Source organism: Physella acuta, unplaced genomic scaffold (assembly GCF_028476545.2).
Source record: "Physella acuta isolate Inbredline_101_S28 unplaced genomic scaffold, ASM2847654v3 ptg000211l, whole genome shotgun sequence".
Taxonomy (NCBI): domain Eukaryota; kingdom Metazoa; phylum Mollusca; class Gastropoda; family Physidae; genus Physella; species Physella acuta.
Genome location: NW_026731730.1, coordinates 71007 through 95627, shown reverse-complemented (window position 1 = coordinate 95627; position 24621 = coordinate 71007). Strand labels below are relative to the sequence as shown.

The window sequence follows — 24621 nt, the reverse complement described above, 5'->3', positions numbered from 1 at the left end:
AGCTAGTCTGAGTAAACCTCAAGCCAATAATAACCTTAAACATGAAACTTGCATAGACTTAAGGGGTGCAGGGCATTAGTTTTTGTGGACTATATGCAGGTAAAATGATAAAGTTAATAAGTGGAACTCACTGATGAGTCCTACAAATAAAAAAAATAACCACAAAAATTTTAGGTTTCTGATTTATTATAAAACTCAACCAAATCCCACACACACACATCAAAAGTATTGCTAACATTAACCAAATCTGCAAACCAAAATAAAAAGCTGACATAAATTCGGCAGAAAATAAAAATTCTATCACAAAATCAAATTAAAATCACAGATGTACCATAAAATAGTGGATACATGTTTCACTAACTTAAGCAGCAGATTCTTAAAAATGCACCACAGTAATGTGGGTAATATTATGTTCATTACACTTGTACTAACAGACAGGAAAATGTCTTCTATATCAAACACATGTAAAGTCATAACATTACTGTAAATAATAAAATGACCTGATGCTGTAAATTACATATCTGAGGCAAAAACAATTTTTTAAGAACTTGTGCTCTGCTTATAGAGTAAAAAAACATAAGTAGGGATCTACTATGCAACATATGTAACTCAACCCATTGAGCAATTTAGCAACAAACTCTTGTTGATACTAAAAGTGATTTATTTTTCAAATTTGACATAAAATCTGCCCAAAATGCAATGCTGAGAATGTTCAATTGAACTTATATCTTAATACCAATCAAGTAAACATTTTAGGATGATACATTGTGAACAATTTTTAGAGCTTCACTCTATCACAAATCTGTGCATAACTTAAAAACCCAAATCTATATCCTAGCAATCTTATTGTGGGGTTACTTTAATTCTGAAACTCTAAGAAATAAATGAATGATAGTAAAAAGTAAAAGAAACAATCCTCTGTAGACCTAGCTATCCATTGGGCAGATGAAGTAGAGTTAATGTTTCTTGACCTTGGCATATGAAAGGAAGGTGCAGACAGCACTTTGCCAAGCCAACTTTACTTTCCCTAAAATGAGTTAGGTACCCATTAGAGCTGGGGGGACTCAAAGACATTCTACTGACTTGGACCTGGATTTGAAACTTTGAGGTTAGCTACCACTTAGGCCCACTAAATGAATGATAAGGTTCCCCAAAACCTTACAATACAGAGTGATAAATATATTATAATCTCATGAACACTTATGGTAAATGTGTTGCAAGCTGAAAATGCTTTCTTGTGAAAGTAAAAGAAATTTTACATTGATCAAATGAGTACCCATGTGGCATCACTCAGGGCTTCATATGTCTCTGTAATGAAAGACAGCAACCAAGATTTGTGTACACTGTGATTGATATACATGAATTCTCTCCCCTATTAGTAAATAATAATTATAACTAAACAAATACAAAGTCAGTCTATGACTACTAAAATAAACATCAAATGTAAAACACAACTGCAAATAAATGAGAGAGAGAAATATTCTCTTGAGCAAAGATGTGGGTCAACAACAAAAATTCTAGTTTTTTAAATTATAACAAAACAAAATTGATGTAAGAACATGTTTAAAGCTAGAGTTAAATATCATTAGTATAAAATAACTGTGCGGCTAAACATGTGATTTGCTAGTATCTACAGAAACTATGCATAATAAATAAAACAACACACGCAATAGAACAAACTACTTTATACAACCTCTTAATTTTAAACTGTAATTAGATTAAAAGTCAGTTGTTACATTGAATGACAAAAGACAAAGCTTTTAAGTATTTGCATATTATTTGCTTGAACAAAATCTAAACTAAGCCATATCAATATACAGATGAAGTTTTTATTACACATTTAGTCACATGAATATAAACTAAATTGACTTCAATCATACACTGAGGAGTATAAAAACACTGACTTTAAGATTTAATCAGACATTTATATGAGAACGTATACATAGAACAACCAGCTAATGATACATTTAACATCAAAGTATTCTATATGACTAGAAGTTTAAGTTTAAAATTATCACATTGACAAAATTCATTTTTAGAAATATACTTCAGTTCATATTGTATTGCATTAAAAACATATCACCATGTTTAATTGCTAAATATCACTGAATGGATAAATAAATTACAACAAACTGTATGATTGTCTGAATAAAATTTACTCAGTTAAAAACCAGTCAATTATAATAAAATTAACAATCTGGATAAAAGAGTTCAACAGACAAAACTAAGGGAGATTATGCTGGTTTGCCAGTGAATTTTTCCCAAATGGATGATAGCTGTCTTATGTATTAGCTGCAGGCTCACACAACCAATACACAATACAAAAAAATCCTTTTTAAAAAAGGACATTTAATTCATTCGTAGGATAAATAGAATTTGCACTTGATAACCATGCAACATACTTGTGCATTTTTAAATTATAAAATTACTCTAAAATTATTAATACAATTGTTTTGTAAAATTATTTTAGTCTTCAAAGTAACAAAATTTTTGTTCCAAAACAAAAACCTTATCTAATTTGTGACAAACAAAGCTTATAGATTAGATGCTCTGTTTTTTTGGCTCACATATCTTGGGAATGTTAGTTCAACATACATATAATACATATAACTATTTAAAAATTGATGGGAAATAAATTTATCACATGATTTTAAAAGTTTAGAAAAACTAACAAATGAAAGAACAAAACAGTGAGCCAATGGAAGATAAGAGTCATAATTATGACTGCTGTTTTAAGGTGAATGAATTGTTTGGATGTGTATCCACAATGCATTACTATACAATATACTCATGCCAGCTGTTAAAGTGGAAACCATGTCTCTAAGACCTGTTAGAAAAAGAGTGTACCCAAATCCCTTATTTAGAGAGCATTTAACAGCAGTGTATCCACAGACCTTGTTTAGATGTAAATGTACCAACAAAACCCTGTTCTCTAAGTGGAGTATATCCACAACCATGTTATCTAGATAGAAATAATTCCACAGCATGTAGTTCATATATTAGCTGAAGTGATCCAAAAGTTCAAAATGACCAAGTCAACAGTTCCCAGTCAAAAGCTCAAAATGACCAAGTCTACTCAAGTGACCATACTCTGATACCACAAGAGCCCAAAGTATTGTCCTACAGTACTCTGTACAAAATAAACTGTCATGGATTCCATTATACAAGTAAATAATTTACACTGTGATTATTGTCCAATAATTGTAACCTTCAAATTTAAAAAATGTAAAACTATTAACAAAAATATTGCTGCACACCAACATGTTTTTAAAAAAAGTATAGCATTATGAAATTATTCAGGTGGAACATAAAAGCCAACAGTAAATGGCTTGCTCATTTTCACCATCTTGACCAGCTGCTGAACCAGAACGTCTGAGAAATCAGGAGTTGCAGCGCCATCTGTTAGAGAGTTGGTGACCAGTGGGTAGTTGTACTCAGCTGGTTCTGATCTCTGCGTGGAATACACTGGAACATGATGGCTGTGGTCCATACTGAGTGACCTCTGGGACAAAAACTGACCATCAACGTTGTTTTGTCTGTCCAGTCTGTTGGATCCATCACCAGACTGGGCATTGTCCAGTGTAAGACTGGCATTGTCAGGTTCCACAGAGCATCTGAGTTCTCTAGATTCAGTAATCAAAGAGCTGTATCTCTTTACTTTTGGAGACCTTGTGGGCAGAGGTATCCTGGACTCTCGTTGTCCAGGTGATGTGGACAGCCTTTGCTTGTGTGACCCAGGGGACGAGGATAGCCGTACCATGATGTGTGAGTTAGCCCCACCGGTAGCTCCGAGACTTGCAGGGTCGTCAGGCTCATCCGGTGTAGGCTGATACTCTGGCTTGGTGTCCTCACTGGTCGACAGAGTACAGGACCCAGTGGCTGTGGAGTCGTCAAGTGATGACTGACTGCCAATGTTGACAGGTAATGTTACAGTTTCTATTGCACTTCCCGCCTCATTTTGTGAACTCCTTGCATCATTTTGTGAACTCCTTGCATCATTTTGTGAACTCATTGCATCATTTTGTGAACTCCTTGCATCATTTTGTGAACTTTTTGCATCATTTTGTGAACTCCTTGCATCATTTTGTGAACTCATTGCATCATTTTGTGAACTCCTTGCATCATTTTGTGAACTTCTTAGCTCTTGTTTCAAACTTCTTGTGTCATTTTGTGAACTATTTTTTTTACCGCTGACAAATTTCAACAAATTTTTGGATGCCTGACCGCTTGAAGTCTGTGATTTTTTGGTTTGTTTTTCTTCCGACCCAGCTTTAGTGACCTTCTGGCATCGTGGTAGTGTGGCAGCCCGCTTGATGCTACCAGGGCTTTTAGTCTGTGTCTTACCAGGGGCAGACGACAGGGGCCGCTGTTTAGCTTGAACTTTAGACTTTGCCTGGGTTACCTCCCCCAGACAGAAGTAAGCAGAGTGCTCCAGGATCCTGGCCTGGACAGGCTTGGGTAGCTCAGCCCATTCTTTACGTCTCATGACCTGATGTATGTGGGTCCTGAAGAAAGTTTCACATTGCTTTATCATAGCCTGCAGCAGGCCTACCACATCGCTGTCTTTGTTGTCAGAATCTGAGTGGAACTGTTCCAAGTTCAGCAGGCTCTGAAAAATGTGGCAGGCTGCGTCAACGGGGAGGGAGTCGATCACAGAGCTGAAAATTTCTTCTAGAACACTGGCCTTCCACGACGCCACTTTTGCCCACTGTAAAAATTCTTGGGTCGCAATGACCTGGACAAAATGAGTGGAGGTGAACTCAATGGCGGTGTCCATTAACTGGGTCAGCAGGTACAGGACGCTCTCCGTCCACTTGATCCTAGGCAGGCTGGTGCTCAGCTTGTTACACTCCATGATAATGTCCAGCACATTCTTCACTGTCATCTGCTCCTTGATGCCTTCAAGACTCAGCTGGTGAATTTTATCCGGCATCAGCGCGAACGATTTCGTCGGCCAGATTTTGTTGAAATGTTTCCCGATCCATTTAATGACCCAGGGTTGTAGATCTTCTAAATTAAAACTGTAGCATAAATTCAAAGCTTCGGCGGCTTTATTCATACACAGGTGGCAAGGCTTATGGAAAAAATGGCAGAGATCTTTTCTGAGGTAAAAAGCTAGAACACTTTTCAAACTGTCTATGTTGTACATGTCAGCCACCACGTACAGGTCCATGAGGTCACACGGGGTGACCAGCTCGGTGACGCCACCATACAGGAACAGCAGCAGCTGTTCCACGGCTTCAGCTGTCACGCCCTCCAGGTTGATGACCTCCATGCTGCTCTCACACCACTGGCCGCCCAGCATGGCGTCGAAGTACTCACTGCGAGCTGACAGGATGGCCTTGTGGACCAGGAACCTGATGCCATCCACGGCCAGGCAGCAGTCACAGTTGAGTTCCTGCAGGTAGAGCTGGAGGAGGTCCTCCCCTAGAGGGCTGCATGTTTCATAGGGCAAGGTCTCTGGGGTTGTCTCACATGCATTGTCTGATACACTGGGTGCAGTTTCTGGTGCCTTGTTGGTCACACTGGGCATATTTTCTGGTGCCATATCTGCCACACTGGGCATATTTTCTGGTGCCATATCTGCCACACTGGGCATATTTTCTGGTGCCATATCTGCCACAATGGGCACATTTCCTAATGCCATATCTGCCACACTGGGCATATTTTCTGATGCCATGTTTTTCACACTGGGCTTATTTTCTAGAGCTAAATCTGCCCCACTGGGCACATTTCCTAATCCCATATCTGCCACACAGGGCATATTTTCTGAAACCCTGTCTACCATGCTGGGCAAATTTTCAGATCCCATGTTCATCACAATGGGCATTTTTTCTGAAATCTCACTGTCAACCTCACATTCTTTCACTGAAGAAAACATTTCAGAACCAACATTACCAGCTCCATCTTCTATCACAGTGCCAAAATTGTCTGAAGATTTTCCATTCACAATTTCAGTCTTCACCATCTGATTCAGAAAACATTCAGAAACTTCAACAGACTGTCCTTCTAATGCTCTGGTCAAGTGTCCACAAGAATGATCAAGAGACAACTCCCCATTTTGTGACATGAAGTTTAAATTTTCCTCTCCAGTGACAACTTTACTCACTACTTGAGCTATTTCCTCAGCCACTTTATCTACTACTTGCATATCTTTTTGTTCTGCAACTTTTGTTCCTACCTTACCTTGTTCTGCTACTTGTTCAACTTTTTGTACACCATCATTACATGTGTCCACTTCCATAACTGATGAAACATTTATCTGGCTACAGTTTGAGATTTGTGCACTGCCACATAACTGTGAGCCAGTGTTTAATACAGGCTGTTCTGGGCTGACCTGGATGGGTTGCGGATCTATGACACAACAGTTGGGTGTAGCTGTAACGTTAGGATGTGTGGCCATGACCTGACTTCCTTGTGTGGCCGTAACCTCAGTAGCATGGGTGGCCATGACCTGACTTTCTTGTTTGGCCATGGCCTGACTATCTTGTGTAAGAATGGCCCCCTTAGCATGTGTGGCTGTGACCTCATTAGCTTGTGCCGCTATGACCTCCTTAGCTTGTGTGGCCATGACCTCATTAGCATCTGTGACCATGACCTCATTAGCATCTGTGACCATGACCTCATTAGTATGTGTGGCCATGACCTCATTAGCTTGTGTGGCCATGACCTCAATAGCTTGTTTAACCATAACCTCCCCCTCTGGCCTAGCTATGACCTGTCCATCCTGTACATCTGTGACTGGGACATTTCTGTTTACTTTAGCTCCAGCCTGGACCTGACCAGGAAAATGATGAAGATGCTCCTGAAGAACCCAGATGGAATCATTCACTGTGTACATTTGTCTGAAACACACACAAAAAATTATTTACATTAAAAAAAAGATTTATATTCACACTGTTTAGTAATAGAATAAAGAAATACTGCACCCTCAACTAATGCATGTGAGGGTGTACTAGATGAAATCTGTCATGCTCCACCTCTAAAATGATGGTTTAACTTATCAAATCTATAACAACCCACACCTCTAACTAGGTGGTTTATCTAATTTAATCTGTCACACACAATACCTAAAAAGGTGGTTTATCTAATTTAATCTGTCACACATAATACCTAAAAAGGTGGTTTATCTAATTTAATCTGTCACACATAATACCTAACAAGGTGGTTTATATAATTTAATCTGTCACACATAATACCTAACAAGGTGGTTTATCTAATTTAATCTGTCACACACAATACCTAACAACAAGGTGGTTTATATTATCGAATCTGTCAAACCCAACCCTAAATGATGGTTTATCTTATCGAATATATTATGCCCCGCCCCTAACAAGGTGGTTTACCTAATCTGTCACAACCACACCCCTAAAAGGTGTTTATCTCATTTAATCTGTCACACCCAATCCTTAACAAGGTGGTCACACACAATACCTAACAAGGTGGTTTATCTTATCAAATCTGTCAAACCCAACCCTATCAAGGTGATAGTTTACCTGACAAAGTCGGACATCTGCTTTTTATTGAGGCCAAACACCTGTATACAACTCACTTCTCTGCCATCCTCTTTTACTGACTGGGTGACCCATGAATCCTTCCAAAGGTGTTTGGATCTGATATGCAAAAAATCACAAATTATTGGCTATTACTTCAACTGTCAAACATTTTGTATCATCAATAAAAGTCAAATTTGCTCAACACCTAAATCAATAGAGAAGACAGTGCTAGAGGAATTAAAAATACAATATTGAGGTTTTTTTTCTGTCTTTATAAATTAAGATCAGAGCTAGAGAGAAGATTTTGGTTTGGGGTAGGTCTAGCATATCTATAATATTGTATTAAGAAGTATCAGAAACATAAACCTACCTGGTTTTTAGTATACACTTATGTGTATATATAACATCAGTGCCATTGGTTATCTCCAGGTCTGAATGCATATCATCAGACAGCAGTCTTTATTTTGATATGGGAAAAATAAAAGTTGATGAAATAAGTAAAGAATTTTCATCTGATTTCCATAAAAAATATTCTGTCACCAGTCTTCTTCTTTCTTCTTCTTCGTTCTTAATTATTAGTGTTGAAGGGGATCCAGATTTATCTGCCAGTGGGTTTGAACTCGAGACTGTTCGAATTTATCAACCATGAGCTTTTTGCCGACTCGACCACGCCTCCAACACAATTAAGCGTTACGTGTCAACTGGTTATGCGCCATTGAGGCCATTGACTCCGATTTCAGCCTGCTTTTCTTTTTGGATTTGCTTCCATAGCCTTTGTCCAACCAAGAACAAACTACAAGGCAGCAGTTGTTTAATTTTGGAGTTGTCTCTCCTAGAAGAGTGGCTGTCCCCAGCTAACGAGCCTCATCTGCCCGAGGGTTCGAACTCGAGACTTTTCGGTTTAGCGACCATGAGCTTTACCGACTCGACCACGCCGACCCCCTGTCACCAGTAAAATTAGGAGTTTTTACCACATTGTGTGGTACACTATTGTGTACAAACAAACCAAATTAACTGCCATAAGGAGAAAGTACAGAAGTGTCAATCTGTATAAATACTGACAAAGAATTTGATTCAAATATCTGAAAACTACTGTATTTGTTAAAAATTGCTAGGCATGCAAAGTGACAAACTTTGAAGAGAATTCTCTAACAAAAACTTTATGGAATTAAAAAAAAACTATGGTATAGGTCAAATTCCCTTCCAGAAAAAAAGGTACATGGGGCAAATGAAGTACAGTTCATTAATTTCAATTACTTCAGCATTAGTGTTGAGCTATCTTTGCTTTCACTGAACTGAGTCAGGTACCTTTGGTGCAGAGCATACTCAGAAATGTCCTAGAGACCCTTGTGATCAAGTAAGTAACTGAGTGATCTATCCTTGACATAAATGTCCGACCTTAACTGTACTAGAAAAGAAAAAGACAGGCACATACCTTTGTATGTCATCTTTCAAACTCTCAGCAACTTTAGTTTTCAATCTTGACAATTCTTGTTTACTTTTTTCATGAAACGCCTGGCTCATGTCAAAGACACTGGCTATTCTACTGTAACTATCCATTGACTTTGCCATTATTCTGTAACAAATAAAACAATGTTAAAACAATTTAACATGACTTATAGTTATAACATTTATTGTATTATTCCATTGTCGGACACCAGTGCAGTAGCGTAGCGAGGGGGGGGGGGGTGGGGGGGGACATATGTCCCCGGGCGCCGACCTTAGGGGGCGCCAAAATGGGTTGGAAAAATTGAAAGGTTGAGGGGGGTGCAAATCGAAAGTTTGAGGGGGGGGGGCAAATCGAAATCTCGAGGGGGGGTGCAAATCGAAAGTTTGAGGGTGGGGGTGCAAATCAAAATCTCGAGGGGGGGGGGGTGCAAATCGAAATCTTGAGGGGGGTGCAAATTGAAAAGTTTGTCCCCGGGCGCCAGGAAAGGTCGCTACGCCTCTGCACCAGTGTAAATAATATTCCATGGCTTACACTTACCATTATTAAAATTTGATTCCTGTTTTATGGTGAGGAAATGTGATGATTTAGCCCCAGTGAAAACAGTGATTGATAAGCTCAGGCCATCAAACTTTGCCATGATGGCTACTGTCCGAAACACAAGTAAATCTGTAAAACAAAACAGGAGTGACCAAAATAAACTTCTGATTTTTCAAATGACAAATAAACAGGCCTATGCCTATTTAATGTAATAGGGTCTCTTACTAAATTATTGATTGTAGCGTGTATTTCGAAAATTGAAAATTCGTTAGTTTCGGGAGGAAAAGATACCGATTGACGCGTAATTTTTTACTGAAACTACTTTTTATACTCTGTGTGTGTCTAGGAAAAGTTTATTTAGCCTATTTCGATTTTAAAATTTTTGTGTTTATAAAAAATTTGGATTAACCTGCCACCATTATTTTTCCTCTTACATTAAAAAAAAAAGTGTCTCCGATATTGGTAGTACACAACTTGATGACGTCATACGCGTCAAATTATATTTTCGGACTTTTCGTCATTTTACTATAAATTGTTAATGTAGTATTTTATTATGAGTTTGACTAATCAAAATTTTATTTACTATACACAACTAGGCCTATTAATAATTGAATAAATTATTAGGCATAGGCCTACTGAAAACTTGAATTACAACCACCATGTAGGCCTAGTAGTAGCAAAATATTTTTTTTTTCTATTATTAGGTTTTAACATTTGTGTAGGGCCCTACATGACCAACAATTTCATACCAATACCATCGTCTAAAATAGTGAAAATGTTATAATATAGTTTATATAGACCCTCTACAAAGGTGTTCAGCTGCTTCTTATAGTAAGGCCTATTGATTATCAATATTAACCTTGCTTGAACACATTATAGTAAGTTATAAAAATTCATCTGTTAAGCTAGTGATACTAATTAATGGAACCATTATCTCTCACCACTATGATTATTTATTCATTCTAAATATTCAATATGTAATTTGGTGTCTAATAAATATATATTTATTTATTAATGGACTGCTTACTTCCAATAATTGTTGTTGCACTGTGAATTGCGCAAGTCTAGAGAAAAAACTTCAGCATAAGCTTATTTTATCAGAACATGTATATGAAGGCTTACTCATTGGAGATTGTTGTTTTTTTCTAGACATGTATAGTATTCATGTGGTAAGTGCAAACATGGTGTTACTCACAGACCCACCAGTATAATTTCTTATACAAGACCTGGTTTCAAATTCAAACAAAAGATAAAAAGAATCAAAATGGTTTGCTTTCCAAAAATATTTATTTATTAGATTTAGATGCAATTATATAAATTTCAATTATCAATGAAAAGTACAAAAGTAATAATGGGTTTAAGTTTAAGGTGTGAGTACAACAAAGTGATTTATATAACAAGTTTTAGTTGATGCAAATAAAAAAATGATCAGGTTGAATGAAAGTCATCAGTCCAGGAAAGATACAAAAATCTGCAAAGAAAAAAAAAAGTTATTTGATTTGTTTACACTATACTGTGTATCAAATTAGAATACCATAAGTAAAATATAAAAAAAGAGATTAAAAAAAATAATACCATGTCATTACATACCAACCTTTATTTTTTAACCTACTCAATTAACTTGCTTTGCTGCGTAAATGTAATAGCCAATATAATTTTTATGTATTCTATAAAAAATCAATCACTACTAATCAAGTCAGCTATTAGTGACTCAGCAGGTAGGCAAAAGTCCTCAGCTTCATCCTCATCCAGTGCCCAGTAGCCTACAGTGTAGACAACAGACTTGTTCTTTTTAGCTAGTACTCTGTTAATAATCCTCACATAATAGCGATGCACTTTCTGATCATCTAGCTCCCACTTGTCAGTCAGCTGGACACCAACCAGGTCTTTACCACCCACAATTCTTGACAAAGAGGGTTTCAGCTTCTGTCAACACCACGAAATAGGGGATGGTTTACTGAGACATTCGATCCAGACAACACATCATAGATGGAATTTTCAGTATCTCTGCGTTCCATAGCTTCCAACTTTTTCTTCATTTGCTTCATTTGAGATTGAATGTCTGTGTCTATTTTGTGCTGTAACTGATTTGTGTCGATGACCCTGTCAAACTCCTCAATCAGTTTGAGATTCTCTGCCTGAACAATGTCATTCTTTACTGAGATCTTGACCCTTTCTCCTCTTAAAGCATCATCTATCTCCTTCAATACTCTGTCATTGTCAGCAAATCCATCTCCCATTTAACACTATCAATCTTGGTTCTCAATTCTCTTGCTGAAGATGTCCAGTTGTTCTTTGAAACCTAACCTGCAATTTAGCATATTTTATGTTTGAAATCATCAATAACTTACCCTTTCATGCTGTTTCTGCACCAGCCAATACCTGCTTTGACATCTGTTGTTTTTTTTTTCTTTTATGTAAAATACTTCCTCTTCCAACACTGGATCTGTGTCTGCTTTCTCTGCAATGATTTAGTATCTTTTCTTAGTTTACTTATTGTAGAAAAATATGAATTATAAAGGAAGTTCTGTGCAACTGTATTTTATAGCTGTAAGTTGATGAATCAAGTCATGACTTAGTATACTAAAATAAACAATTAGTGTTAGAAAAAAGTCTGTTACATTAGTAGTCTATTACAAATTACTTACTTAATCCTCATCACTCCCTGTGGAGTATAGGGCAGCAACAAATCCCTGCCATTCCACTCTGTCTTGGGCGAGCCACTTTAGTTCATGCCAGGTCTTGCCAGCAGCTTGCACTTCTTCTTCCATCTATCTCCTCCATGTTCCCAGTGGTCTTCCTCTCTTTCGTTTTCCAGTGCCATGTTGGGGAGTCATCTTTTGCTCATGCGAAGGACATGGCCCAGCCATCTCCATCTCCTCATTCGAACTTCTGAAAATACATTTGGAAAATTTAGATATAGATATCTAGGCATAAGGTTTATTTTAAAATAAATAGACTACGCCTACTAGGTTTATTTTACACAAAAAAAAAAAACCATTTGTTTTTAAAATTGTGAGTCTAGTAAAAAAAAAAAGTTACTATTGTTTAGAGTAGAGGTAAGTTAGAACTAGATTAGATCTAGATTTAATTAGGCTACTTAACACTAAATAGGTATAATTAAAAGTAGTCTATAATTAATAATTAGGTAAATAATTATGATCACTTAAAGTACTGTCACTTATCAGAAATGTCTAGATCTAAATGTGATTCCGATGGCTGAATGATTTCTCACTCAGATTTCAATCAAAGAGCTGCAAGACCACAGACTGAAAAAAAAAAGTAGATTAGAGATTCTAGAATCTAGAGTCTATATCTAGAAAATTAGATAGAATCTAGTTAATAGAGATCTAGATCTTTTAAAATAATCTAGATTAGGCTTATAGTATACTATACTATAGAATGTATCTATATATATAATTCTCCTCTTCGAGCCGTTAGAAAACAAGCTGCAAACGCTCTCCCTACCTCCCCACCCCTACATGGTTTTAGTGAGCTGTGTTCACTCTAAATGTTTACAAGCAGAGCCAACGATTTTAAACGTAGGGGGGGGGGGGAGGGGGGGGGGAGGGGGGGGAGGGAAGGAAGGGGGGGGGGGGTTATGGTCCTTAACGAGCTACTTATAGTGTTTTAAAGAAATATTTTCAGTGTCAGCGTTGGTACTGTCGAATTCACAAATTATGAATTATTGAAAATTAGAAACAACTAAATAGCGGCGTATGTTATGCCGCGGGCCGGCTCGTTGTATAGAATCTACATCTAGTCTAGCTTGACGATCATCTGGATCTAATCTATCTAGTAGGGAGGCTCACTAACTTAAAAGCGTCCTTGGTTGCTAACCAGAACATGGCGTAAGGATCGGACCATGACTTCCGGCGAGTTTTTCGACTTAGTTCCAGAGACCTTCTTAGAATTACTTTTAAAAATGTTTATCACGAGTAAAATGGCGGGTTTTCACGTTATAAAAACATGCTATAGGTGGCAAGGCTAAATATGCCAGAAAAGCATTTTCAGAAATTGCTTTGGGGAATGTAGGCTAAATTTAAAGTCGGTGTCATTCAAAATAATTTAACTTTTTAAATATAGATCTCCCTCTCACAAAATTGATTTCCAAAGTAAAGCATTATTAGTTTTATCATTCTATGAAAAAATAAATCAAATATCTTCAACACTTTTTTTTATAAGATGTGTCCAAAAAATGACAACCAAATTTTTTTATTTTTTTTGACCACGTGACCGCTATTTGAATGGATACGTTTACCTGGCATGGTTTTTTATTTTGCTCTTTTGTTCAATAAAAAATGTTATAAAATTAAAGAAATAAAAGAATTCAAACATCACTTCTGTCTTGTCTTTTTTAAAATTCTTTTCTGATGACATTCTCTTAAATTTTTTCCCTCTATAAATATATCCCGACGATAGACGGGCCAATTCTACTTTTAGGAACTCTCTTGTAAAAAAAAATTAGATCTATTTCACGGTCAATTAAAAAGTTAAACCCTTCAGCTTTTAAGCAGGTTGTCATGGATGGATCCCTCATACCATAGCTGTGAGTGACCAAAAAATTTAAAATTCAATAATTTAGTCTAAAACTTGCAACAACTCCCAAAATTAGTGCCTAGTGGATAAAGTATGGACGTTTTTTATTTAGTTGTCATGTTTAAGTTGAAAATTGAGTACATTTCAAATTTACTAAGAAAATCTACTATCTAGATCTAAGAATCTAGACTAGACTAGATTCTAGATCTATTTTACAAGATCTAGACTTGGATTTAGATTTCTAGATGATATAGATTATACTAATAAATTATAGAGTATCTAGATTTTATAGATTATAGATCTAGAATTGATCTGATCTACTAGAATCTAGATCTAGAATCTAGATTCTAGATATTCTAGGTCTAGTTTAGTTAGACTCTAGAATCTAGTCTAGATTCTAGATCTAGATCTAACTAAATCTGATCTACCTAATGACACTATTAAACCTAATTACTTTTTTTCGTAAAATAGTTTTTTTTAATAATGTTATTTTTAAAAAACTTAATAAATATACAATATTTTAAAAATCTTTTTAAAATAATGGCGGCTACAAAGCTATCGATTCAGACTTTGCAGGGACATTTAAACGACTTGTTGGTGGGAAATTAGCTGTTTTCAGACTTAATTTAAAAAAAATTTGCAAAACTCTGTCGAACAACCAAACTTTTAACAAGAACAAGAATCTAATTCAAATAGAAAAAAAATGCTGAAATTACCTCTATTTTTGACTCCAATAATCCGAAGAAAGAAAAACTAAATTAATAAATATCGTCCGCCAAAATATTTTCCAATATGTCAAGTAAACCCGAAGGGAAGAGAGCGTCAACAAAATGCCGGTTGGAACAAGCCGTTAGTCTATTTTTAGACTCACGCGCGGCGGTGACGGAAGCCTGGGACAAAAAGCGAAAGGGGAAGTCAGCGCCATTTCCAAAATGGTTGCCCTTAGAAATTACGAAGCCGCAATACACGCTAAAGTAGACTCTACTAGTTAACAGTTAAAGTAAGTAGTTATCTACCTTGTACTAGATCTACTATTTAATATTTATTGTATTTATTACTAACTAATTAATTAATTACACAGAACATTAAATAAATTTTAAATAGGCCTAGGCCTAGAAGTAGAATCTAGGCCTAATAATAACTTGGCCTAGCTAATAAGCTTAAAAAAAAGAAAGCAAAACTACAAACTTATTACAAACAGACCAACCCATTATTTTAAAAAAAAAAAAAAAAACATAAAGAAATGACTCATTCAATTCCGGTAATAAACTGATTCATTCATTCATGAGTTGTTCTTATCTCCACCCTCAACAACAGGTGAGGAAGGACTAAATATAAATTAAAAAAAAAACAGGTCGTGTATTTTAACAGATAGATCTAGATCTAGATATAATTCTAATAGATAGCTTTAAAATATATTAAGATACATTATTACATTAATTAAAAATAGGCCTAAGGATTTTGGAATTAACATTTATTATAACAAATTTGCGTTACTTAATTTTTTTTTTCGCATTTCGGATACTTTTTCGGATCTTTTTTTTTAACTATCCCAAAATTTATTTTTCGGCTTGTTTATATTTTAATTATTTAAAAAAAATTACCTTTGACCTAATGTTTATAAGGAAACATCTCTTTCTAACTTACTAAATTTTATTGAAACCAAATAGGGCTTACTCTCTTAAAGACATCTGTCAACGAACTTTACTAGATCTATAAGATAATTTCCCACGTACGGTTCTTTCAGTGAAACGTTCGTAATCAAAGCCCGAGCTTTATTAAAACTTAAAACTGGTAATCAATTTACAGCTCACCTCCCCCCCCCCCATATTATAGGCCTATCATATAAAATAAATTAACTAGCTTTAAAAAAAATCTAGATTTGACATAGCTGATCAGATGTGTCAAATGAAAGGCAGTGTTGCCGGACTAAAATTTCCAGGGGGGGGGGGGGGGGGGGGGCGGACAACTCTGGGCAGCGTAGGTGTATAGTGTATGTATAGTTATCCTTGAGAGATTGACACGGTCCTACCCAATATTAAGACCCTTGTTACAGTGTCGTACGTCTACGATTGAACTGTTTATAAGATAGGAAATATCTACTAGTTTTAAATAGGTATACGGGGTTATGCAATTTGATCACAACTGGACCGAGATATCCCAATATTCGGGAAGTTGGACTAGGTTTTACAAGGGCACATTAAACTGACTTAATGGCATCTTTTGGGGGTGGGAGCTCCCAAACAAATATATATATACTTACCAGTGTCGTTCCTCACGCCCGGAAAAAAAAGTCTGAAAGAAACACTGCTTGATGCCCCCCCCCCCCACCTGCATCTGCGCATGTCACGAAAATATTATGGTTTTGTTGTCCGTTGGATCCTAACCTTAGATTGGCAGCGAGTGAGCCCTGACAACAACAGGAGCTGGCCTATACTATATCAGCAGGTTCAACATCTGCGTGGGTAGGGACACTATTACTATACCCCGGTCCTCCAGACTAGTGGAGCAACTTATTTCATTTTTTTTTTTTCAAACGCGACAGAAACCTAATCATCAAGTTCAAACATTAAGCCGATTAAATAGGAGCAGTTCTCCGGAATGGAAAAATTACGGATGCCGCTGAAAATTGCAAAATAGAAGTCGATACCCCGACATACATATCCCAGAGACGTGATGAAATTAAAGAAATGGTGCTGAATTAGGCACCGCAATGGAAGAGAAGATATGGCCAAGGAAGACAAGAGTCGAAGTATTTTGAAGAATTGCGAAGGAAGTTGCCAGGGACCGGCAGAGTGGAAAGAACATTCTTCAGCATCCTTATGTGCCCTGGTTACCAAAAGAAAAGATCACGTGATTAATGAATGTGTTGGATAAATGTTAAAATTCACTCTAAAAAATTAGAATCTTCTTATCCAACAATTAGGCATGTAGCCAGGTGCGCAACATCACTCAACCAATGTAGGCCTATTAAGTATTTTTTACTAATTAGTTTGAATAGTGTTAGGAAATAGTTTCTTTCTCTATTATTCACAAGTAGGCCTATCAAAGACAATATTAGAGAGATTTTACAGTTGGAAGTATGAATGAAGGGATACGCGAGTCACCAATAAAACTGTTAGAGGTTGCTTAGTTTAGGCTAGGCTTCGGCTTAGGTTATTATTATAGGTCATATATTGATTAAAACACGTGAATATAGGTTGTATTTCATCTCCTCCATCGGCTATAAATCTAATTCTGAATATTGTTTTAATATTTCTAGGAGAACGATGAATTAATAAAAACAAGTAGGCTTTAGGCTCTAAGTCTATATACTATTAATATACTATTAATGACCAACATGTGCCTTTTAAATAGTTTTAATAATAATGCCCGCTTCTGGTTTCTTACATTTTCGACTGATAATTAAGCTTTTGAGGAGGTGTAGTAAATAATATGCATAACTTATAACATTATAGACCCACCGTATTAGCATATATTTAGGGCCTGAATGTTTTGAAAATCTGGCAATCAACAATTAACATAGGTATGTATACAGACATTTGAAGTTACGTCACTGAAATTTAACTCACACCTTGTTGATTTTAAAAAAAAGGTAGATCTAGATCCGTTTTATTTAATGATTCTTATTGTAATACCTTGAGCTAGGTAGATCTAGAATCTAGATCTATATCAATCAATAACCAGATCAATTAGCAAGATATAAACAAGAACATAGTTTGTAATTATAATATTTATTGTAAGCCGTCCAAAAAACCCCACTCCTCCCCCCCTTTCCGCCCACATTGAGTAACTTTAAATTTCTGGATCTCAAAATCGATTTTTTTCGGGGTAGCAGGCTACCCCTGAACTCCATATACTATATAATCTAAATCTAGATCTTGATAAAAAAAATCGACTGACCATGTCTTTAGACTTAGGACATTGGTTTTTCTTTAGATTTTTGAAATTTTTAGATCCATCCAGTCCAGAATTCTTCTGGTTATTTTAGAAATCTGGGACAGGGAGGGACATCAAGTACAAGTAGTTAAGTAATAAAATAGTGTCAAGTGAAGTAGCCTATACTATACTAGATCTACTTTTTTTTACATAATTACATAATACTTACATCTAGTCAAGTACATACTCACATCACATACTATTTTACTACCTACCTAGATCTACATGTAACATACATACTAAACAAATTAACATTTAACATAGTACACCACACTGAGTAGTATATACTTAGTAGTCTAAAGTCTAAATTCTAGTACAGGTAGACTATTCTTAACTATTCTAGTACTTAAGTATAAGTACTGTTGTAGGCCTATCTCCTATGGTCACACTATAGTGGGGCCTATGTCCCTATATTAGTATATAGTATATAGCCTGCTCCTTAGTCACCAATAAATATATATAATATATTATATATAGTTATAGGCCTGCCTATACTGTTGTATTGTTAGTGAAAGTGTTACAGTGAGTTATACTATAGATGATGGCATGGTGATAGATTTGCAGTTAGCTTGTTTGCAGATTTGATTGTTATTAACTAATACTAATAGGTCTATAGTCTATACTTAATAATACAAATATGATGCTACTATGACTAATACTGTAATACTAATAGTCTAGATTGCTAAACCCAATTGTAATAGTTTGATTATAGTTATAGACTCAATGCCTTTGACTCAGTTACTTAGTAGACTTAGACCCTAGATTTAAATTATGTTAATATGTAGGCCTTTAGAAAAACTTATTACCTGTTGAAAAGTAGATTATTTATTTAGTATTAGGCCATAGTCATAGAAATGAATTTATTATAATTAATTTAGGTAGGCTACTATTTTTAATAAGACCTTTAATTTTATTTTGAAATCTTTAATCTAGTTCTATAGCATATATTGTGGTTTTAATTTATATTTTAAAATCAAGCATATTTTATAAATACATTTTCTTTCTTAAGGGTCTTGCAAAAATCAAAATGGATAAACTACTGGAGTCAATTAACAATACTTTACTTCAAGATCATAGTGATATTGAAAAAGTGACAATGCTAATAGTGTTGTCAGAATTGTTGGATGCAAATCATGCTGATAACAGCTTCAGAGAAACATTAACTCAGTCTGGTATATGTGAAAATTTGCTGACTTTTCTCAAGGGACATCAGGAACTTGTAGATATTGAACAAAATAAGCCACCTTTTCTACTTATATGTCATCTTGCAATGAAATGCATAATGTGCTTTTATTCATCCAAAATAAATCCTTCCAGCTTGGATTCTGCTGTGGTAGAAGTTTTGCTAAACTATCTCAAGCCTTACACCAGTAATCATTTCTACCAGTTTACCCAAAAATACAACTCAAGTTTAAAGGAGCTAATTGAAAATGCCAGTAGTGATCTTGAAATTATTTTACATTGTAAAGCCAGTCAAAATATCTTTACAGAGGAATTGCCTTTTTATGAAGCTGAAATGGCAAACCTATCAGATTCTGTTTATATCTGTTCCTTAAGAGTTCCACCTAAAGGAGAAATTGTGTCTGATTACCTTGTAAATCAGAGTCTTGTATGGAAGTCAGCATCAAATTTTGAAGGCCTAAAAGAGGAAGACAAGAAGCAGCCCCAGGAAATGTGGAAGAAGGCCCGTATTACACATGTCCTCAAAGGTAATTTCTTCTGGATGTTGTGTGGTGAGGAATGCATCAAGACAGCAGACAACATTTATGGTTCCCTGAGCTCACCGAAACTAGAATTAATTAAAATTCAAGCAAAACCTGATGAAATTGTGGTTGCTGAGATTGAGTCAGGGTGCAAGTTTTTTCGTGGTTATGTCATTTCTGAGACATGTGGGCAATATACAGTTTTTAATGTCGACTCTGGAAAAGTGCATCAAACTCGTGATGTTTATTTTCTTCCACCTGATTTGTCACTTACAAATATCCCAGCTCTAGCTAATTTAGGATATTTGGAAGGTGAGTAACCTTTTGTTTTTTCTTAATTGTCTAGATGTATGTGGTTTGAAGTATTTATTGAGCATTGTTTTCATTTTAGTTAACTTAATCCTTATATTTAAATTGTTCTTTTCATGATTACTTCATTCTGTTTCAACATTCAGCTTGCAAAATACAAAAATATTATAATGCCTTTGAAGTGATTGAAATGTTACCATTTATTAAAAGCTTTTAATATCCTTATTGATGGTGTTTTGGGTTGACTAGAAAAAGAATATATTTTATAGCTGGTCTCTGATAATGGACTTAATAAATAACTAGTGTTGCTAGTTGTAAACTACTAATAAGTTTTTTTTAACTAATCTCAACACTAATAATAAACTCTAATATAGCATTACTACTCACAAAACACCCACATATATTCCAAATTCCATTCTCATAATCCAAACTAAAAATGTACTCAAATATTTTTCTGAAGACATGCTAACCTACTCTACTTTTCTGTATTGATCCACTTCCTTGTCTAAACAAAGTTTGTTGCTACATAGATTTTAAAAAGATAGTATTTTCTCAATCATTAACCCTTCCTCAGGTGTCATGCCTCTACCTCTAGATGCATCCATTGTAGCATTTGCAACCAGTGTTATTTCTTCTATTGTAAGGTACAGTTGTGAATTTGTAATCACTTTTAAATTGGTTTTTGAATATTATTGAGTTTTAACTAACATACTACCATTTGCCTGAAAAATCTATGTGCTTTTTTAAATTCTATTAATTATATATTTTAAAAAAGCGTGTTTTATTTTGAAATAATAGCACTGTTCTTTTATGTTTATGATATATAGTTTTAAAACAAACATTTTTGAAACAGTTTTTATTAAATTATAGGCTTGTTTTTTTTTAAAAAGCCACTTATATTAATAGTCATTACCATTAATCCTACTTTTCCATTAAAATTTCTTGTTACTTTAAGTATCTTGCCAGGTTTTTAAAGTTCATTATGTCTAAAATTGATTTTTTAAACTTTCAACAACAAAAAAATAGGTTTAATTTATCAGCAATTGATGAAGTTATGGATAAGGGAATTCTAGACATTCTGCCAGACTTGATGACAAGTCCTGATCTGGAAGTCGCTACTCAGTCAATGCGCCTGGGTGCCAACCTTTTACTTAAGAAAAAAACTTCCTTTTGTGAAAAGTGGCAACGCATCTTATTTGTCACATTAGGTAAGTTGTCCTATCATTTTATTTTTATTCCTAATCTCCTATAGCAAGAGCATGAATGATATAAAAATGAAACCTCATAATACCAAACCCAACCCAAGTGTAAGTCAAACAATCCCTCTATTCAGCATAATACCAACTGGAAAGTATACAAACTGTAAGTGAGCGAAAGTGAATATTAAGACTGATATTTTAATGAACTGATTTTGAAATAACGTTTCAGTGTTGTTTTCACTAAAGAAAATGTATTTTCTTCTTGGCTCCAGAAACTCTGAAAAAAGCATTAACTAATGCCGAGACAGCTGGCTACAATATTTTAATTAACTCGTGTCTGTTGCTGGTAATGAACAGGATCTTCATGTGTCCCGAAGCAAAGAATTTTTTTTACACTATGAAAGGTATTTATAACTTTTTCCAAGCAAATAGCTTAGCACCATTGGTTCAGTAAATGTTCATCAGTGTATATTTTATGAGAATCGTAGTGTGTTTGAGACTTTTTAATTATTTTTACAGGCCTTCAAATAGTTCTGCGCACCAGAGTAATCTTCCAGAAACATTTTTTGATCCACAAGAGTGTTGTCCAAGTTCTAGCCAACTTTGTTCATGCAACTGCTCAGTCTTTCCCACAGAGGCCTGCATCTTCACAACCACCCAGGTATGTTGCATAATAATTCAAAAGTATTGGACCTGACTTGTAAAAACCTGCAATTTATCAAAGAAATGTACTGTAATAGCATCCATTGTTGCCATGTCACCAGAAACAAGATCTGACTTACCATTTAGCATAGGCTATTTATAAACAGCACATTATCTGCTAAGATGTTTGTTTTTACTACTAAAAAGCTATTTTATTGTTGCATTAACAACAAAAGTATTTTTTAATATGGATAATTACTCCATATTTCTGTATTATGGGAGGGGGATTGGTTCACATTTCTGTTTGTACTGATTTTAGAATAAAATTCAATTTTAGGAAATATGAAGCTGGCCAGTTTGACAGAAAGGATTTTTATAACAAACAAAAGTATACATCTAACGGTGCATTTAAGGGCATTGGTTATGAGGTAATTTTATTGAGGTAGTTAGTTGTCTTCCTTTAATTTTTTGCCTATCCCATTCATATGGAAGTATATCCTGCAAAATCAAGGCTGTAAATCTGAAATAGCAAATAAAATGCTAGACTGATGTATATATTTTCTTTGTGTTTTATTTAACAGCTGGATAGTGATGAGGAATGCAGTGAGTCAAAGCATTCAGGTAACGTATTTAAAAATAATAAAAGTTTTCATGGTAAATTTAGTGCCAGATTGAGTGTTAAACTGTAGTTTAATTTATATTTTATTTATATCCTGCACTTTTCTTCAGATTCTTCTGATGATTTTTGGCAACGAAAACCAGAGAAAAAAAATGAAGATGAGAAAACCTACTATTTATTAGGTACACCTGAACTCCGTTTTAAAATAAAACGTTCTCTCAAATTCTCTTTTAAAAATGTGTTTGCTTTTGACCAGTAGACAAGGTGTTGTAGTTAATAGTTGTAGTTAATGTTCTAGATCTGTACTATATTACAATGTGCAAGCTTAAACTATAATATGTAAGATACATACTATAATCTAACCTTAAACATCTTAGAACTACTGTTGATTCAAACAAAATATTTTTTATCTTACCTTATTTCTCTTCCAGGTGAGAAGGTAAAATTTACCTGTGACTCAGAGCATGAAATACATCTGTCTTGGAACTTGAGTGCAGAAACCTTGGCTAAAACATTTTGTGGCATGTTAAACTCTGGTAAACCAGACAGCAGACACCTGTCTTGTATTTGTTTTGTTATAAGTTTAATTGATCAAATGTATTTTTTGTACTGTCTATATGTGCATGCAAATTAAAAATATTTTGTCCAGGCACACTTTGTAATGAATTAGCACTACTATATATTATATGGATAGCTGTAAATTTGGCTTTTCATTTCCAAAACCACAGTGCTAACCACAGGCAAGACATTTTTTATTTCCTTAGTTTTAGGAGTAATTTTTTTAAATTTTTGCAGGTTTGGGTGGTAAAGTCTATATAGGCATTGATGAAGAAAGTGTTGTGCATGGTGAAACACTCAACCAGAACATCAGAGATGAACTGAGGCTGGGCTTGGATCAAGTCATGACAAAAATCACCCCAGCTATCCTCCATAATCAGTTCGACATCAAGTTTATCCCAGTGCTAGCATCAGCTCAGAGTCCTGCCACTGATCTCTTTGTTGTTGGTAAACAGGATTTTACATTTTTTTTTGCATAATATAGCAGTATTTTATTTTTTATTTCATTATATGTTTTGTAGATGCTATGAAAATAGATGACTGCTTTGCTGCTTTTCACATTTAATAACCAGTAATTAAATTCTTATTTGTTATTCTTTGTCAAGTAATTAATTGAAGTAGGTACCTTTACTTTTTTTATTGTCCATTGTGCAAATGAAGTAGAGTTCTTTTGCTTCTTCTTCTGTTTGTGAAGGGATTTCATTGTTAGCACATTGCTTAGCCACCTTTATTTTCCTCAACTGTAGGAAATGGGATGTCTTATGACTCTTGGTTTAGTAATAATGGGCTCTACTTATTGACATAATTATCCCATTCATTTTTGTAACTCTTCACCACAATTTTTGTTAGTTGTAATGCATTAAAATATCTTTTTATGATTTTGACTGATGAGATTGAAACTTATCTTCCTAGTGATGGGCTGCAAGCCAGTTCCTAATGTCATCTACAGCTGCAATGCTGAAGAATGTTACTACAGGCTCGGAGCCACCACATCCATTTTTTGTCACCAGGTGGGCATTTACATCAGACTGATTGGTTTAAAGAAATGTGAACAGCTTAGTAAAACTATATAGACGAGATAATAAGATCAAGTCTATGTTTTTGACAGTCATACTGTTTCAGGTTTGAACGTCTCTAGGACATAAACTAGAGCTCATGTTTCTGTGTCCTCAGAATGCCATCTACACTATGTCCAGCTGCTTTATTTTCCTTTAGCTCAGGCTGGATAAGACTTGGACATTCTATAGCAAACCTGTATTCCACCAAATGATTACCATCACTTTTCTGTGTGTAGGTTAAACAAACAAGACTTTGAGATTCCATTTGCTAGCCTAACTATTGTCTTTCAGGATATCAGAGAGCTGTGTGTTATTGAAGAAGAGTCCCTGTATATGAATGAGATAAAGACACTACAGGAGGAGCTGGCTCATCTCAAAGCTGTTTTAAACACAGTTAGCCCCTGATTCATTTTAAAGTTTTATTTGTATCATCAATACCAGTGGATCATATCTTGTTTTTTTTTTTTTTTTTGTGATTTAGTTTTTTTTATATATATAACATAGTTAATATATTTTTAAATATGTTTGCTTTATTTGACCAGTGTTTCAAATGAAATTATGACAATCTATGA

General features: G+C 35.0%; 2 protein-coding genes across 5 annotated transcripts; one reads left to right on the top strand and one right to left on the bottom strand.

The window, feature by feature from the left end:
* Positions 1 to 2834: 2834 nt before the first annotated feature.
* On the bottom strand, positions 2835 to 15494 carry LOC131937489 (uncharacterized). The gene is made up of 6 exons (XM_059294972.1): positions 15458 to 15494; positions 9484 to 9612; positions 8932 to 9072; positions 7867 to 7953; positions 7497 to 7613; positions 2835 to 6845 (listed from the first exon to the last, which is right to left on the bottom strand). Exons 3-6 carry the CDS (start codon positions 9066 to 9068, stop codon positions 3293 to 3295), a joined length of 3894 nt encoding a protein of 1297 aa, XP_059150955.1. The 5' UTR covers positions 9069 to 9072; positions 9484 to 9612; positions 15458 to 15494; the 3' UTR covers positions 2835 to 3292.
* LOC131937477 (uncharacterized) lies at positions 14680 to 24512 on the top strand. 4 transcript variants are annotated; one of them, XM_059294951.1, is made up of 13 exons: positions 14680 to 15022; positions 18971 to 19976; positions 20548 to 20617; positions 21000 to 21181; positions 21445 to 21576; positions 21692 to 21833; positions 22152 to 22242; positions 22396 to 22435; positions 22544 to 22615; positions 22865 to 22969; positions 23229 to 23438; positions 23904 to 24001; positions 24341 to 24512. In XM_059294951.1, exons 2-13 carry the CDS (start codon positions 18989 to 18991, stop codon positions 24452 to 24454), a joined length of 2244 nt encoding a protein of 747 aa, XP_059150934.1. In that variant the 5' UTR covers positions 14680 to 15022; positions 18971 to 18988; the 3' UTR covers positions 24455 to 24512. The 4 variants fall into 4 exon arrangements, with proteins under 4 accessions (XP_059150934.1, XP_059150937.1, XP_059150935.1 ...); XM_059294954.1 differs by lacking the exon at positions 14680 to 15022 and adding an exon at positions 17470 to 17548; XM_059294952.1 differs by lacking the exon at positions 14680 to 15022 and adding an exon at positions 17558 to 17617.
* Positions 24513 to 24621: the final 109 nt, after the last annotated feature.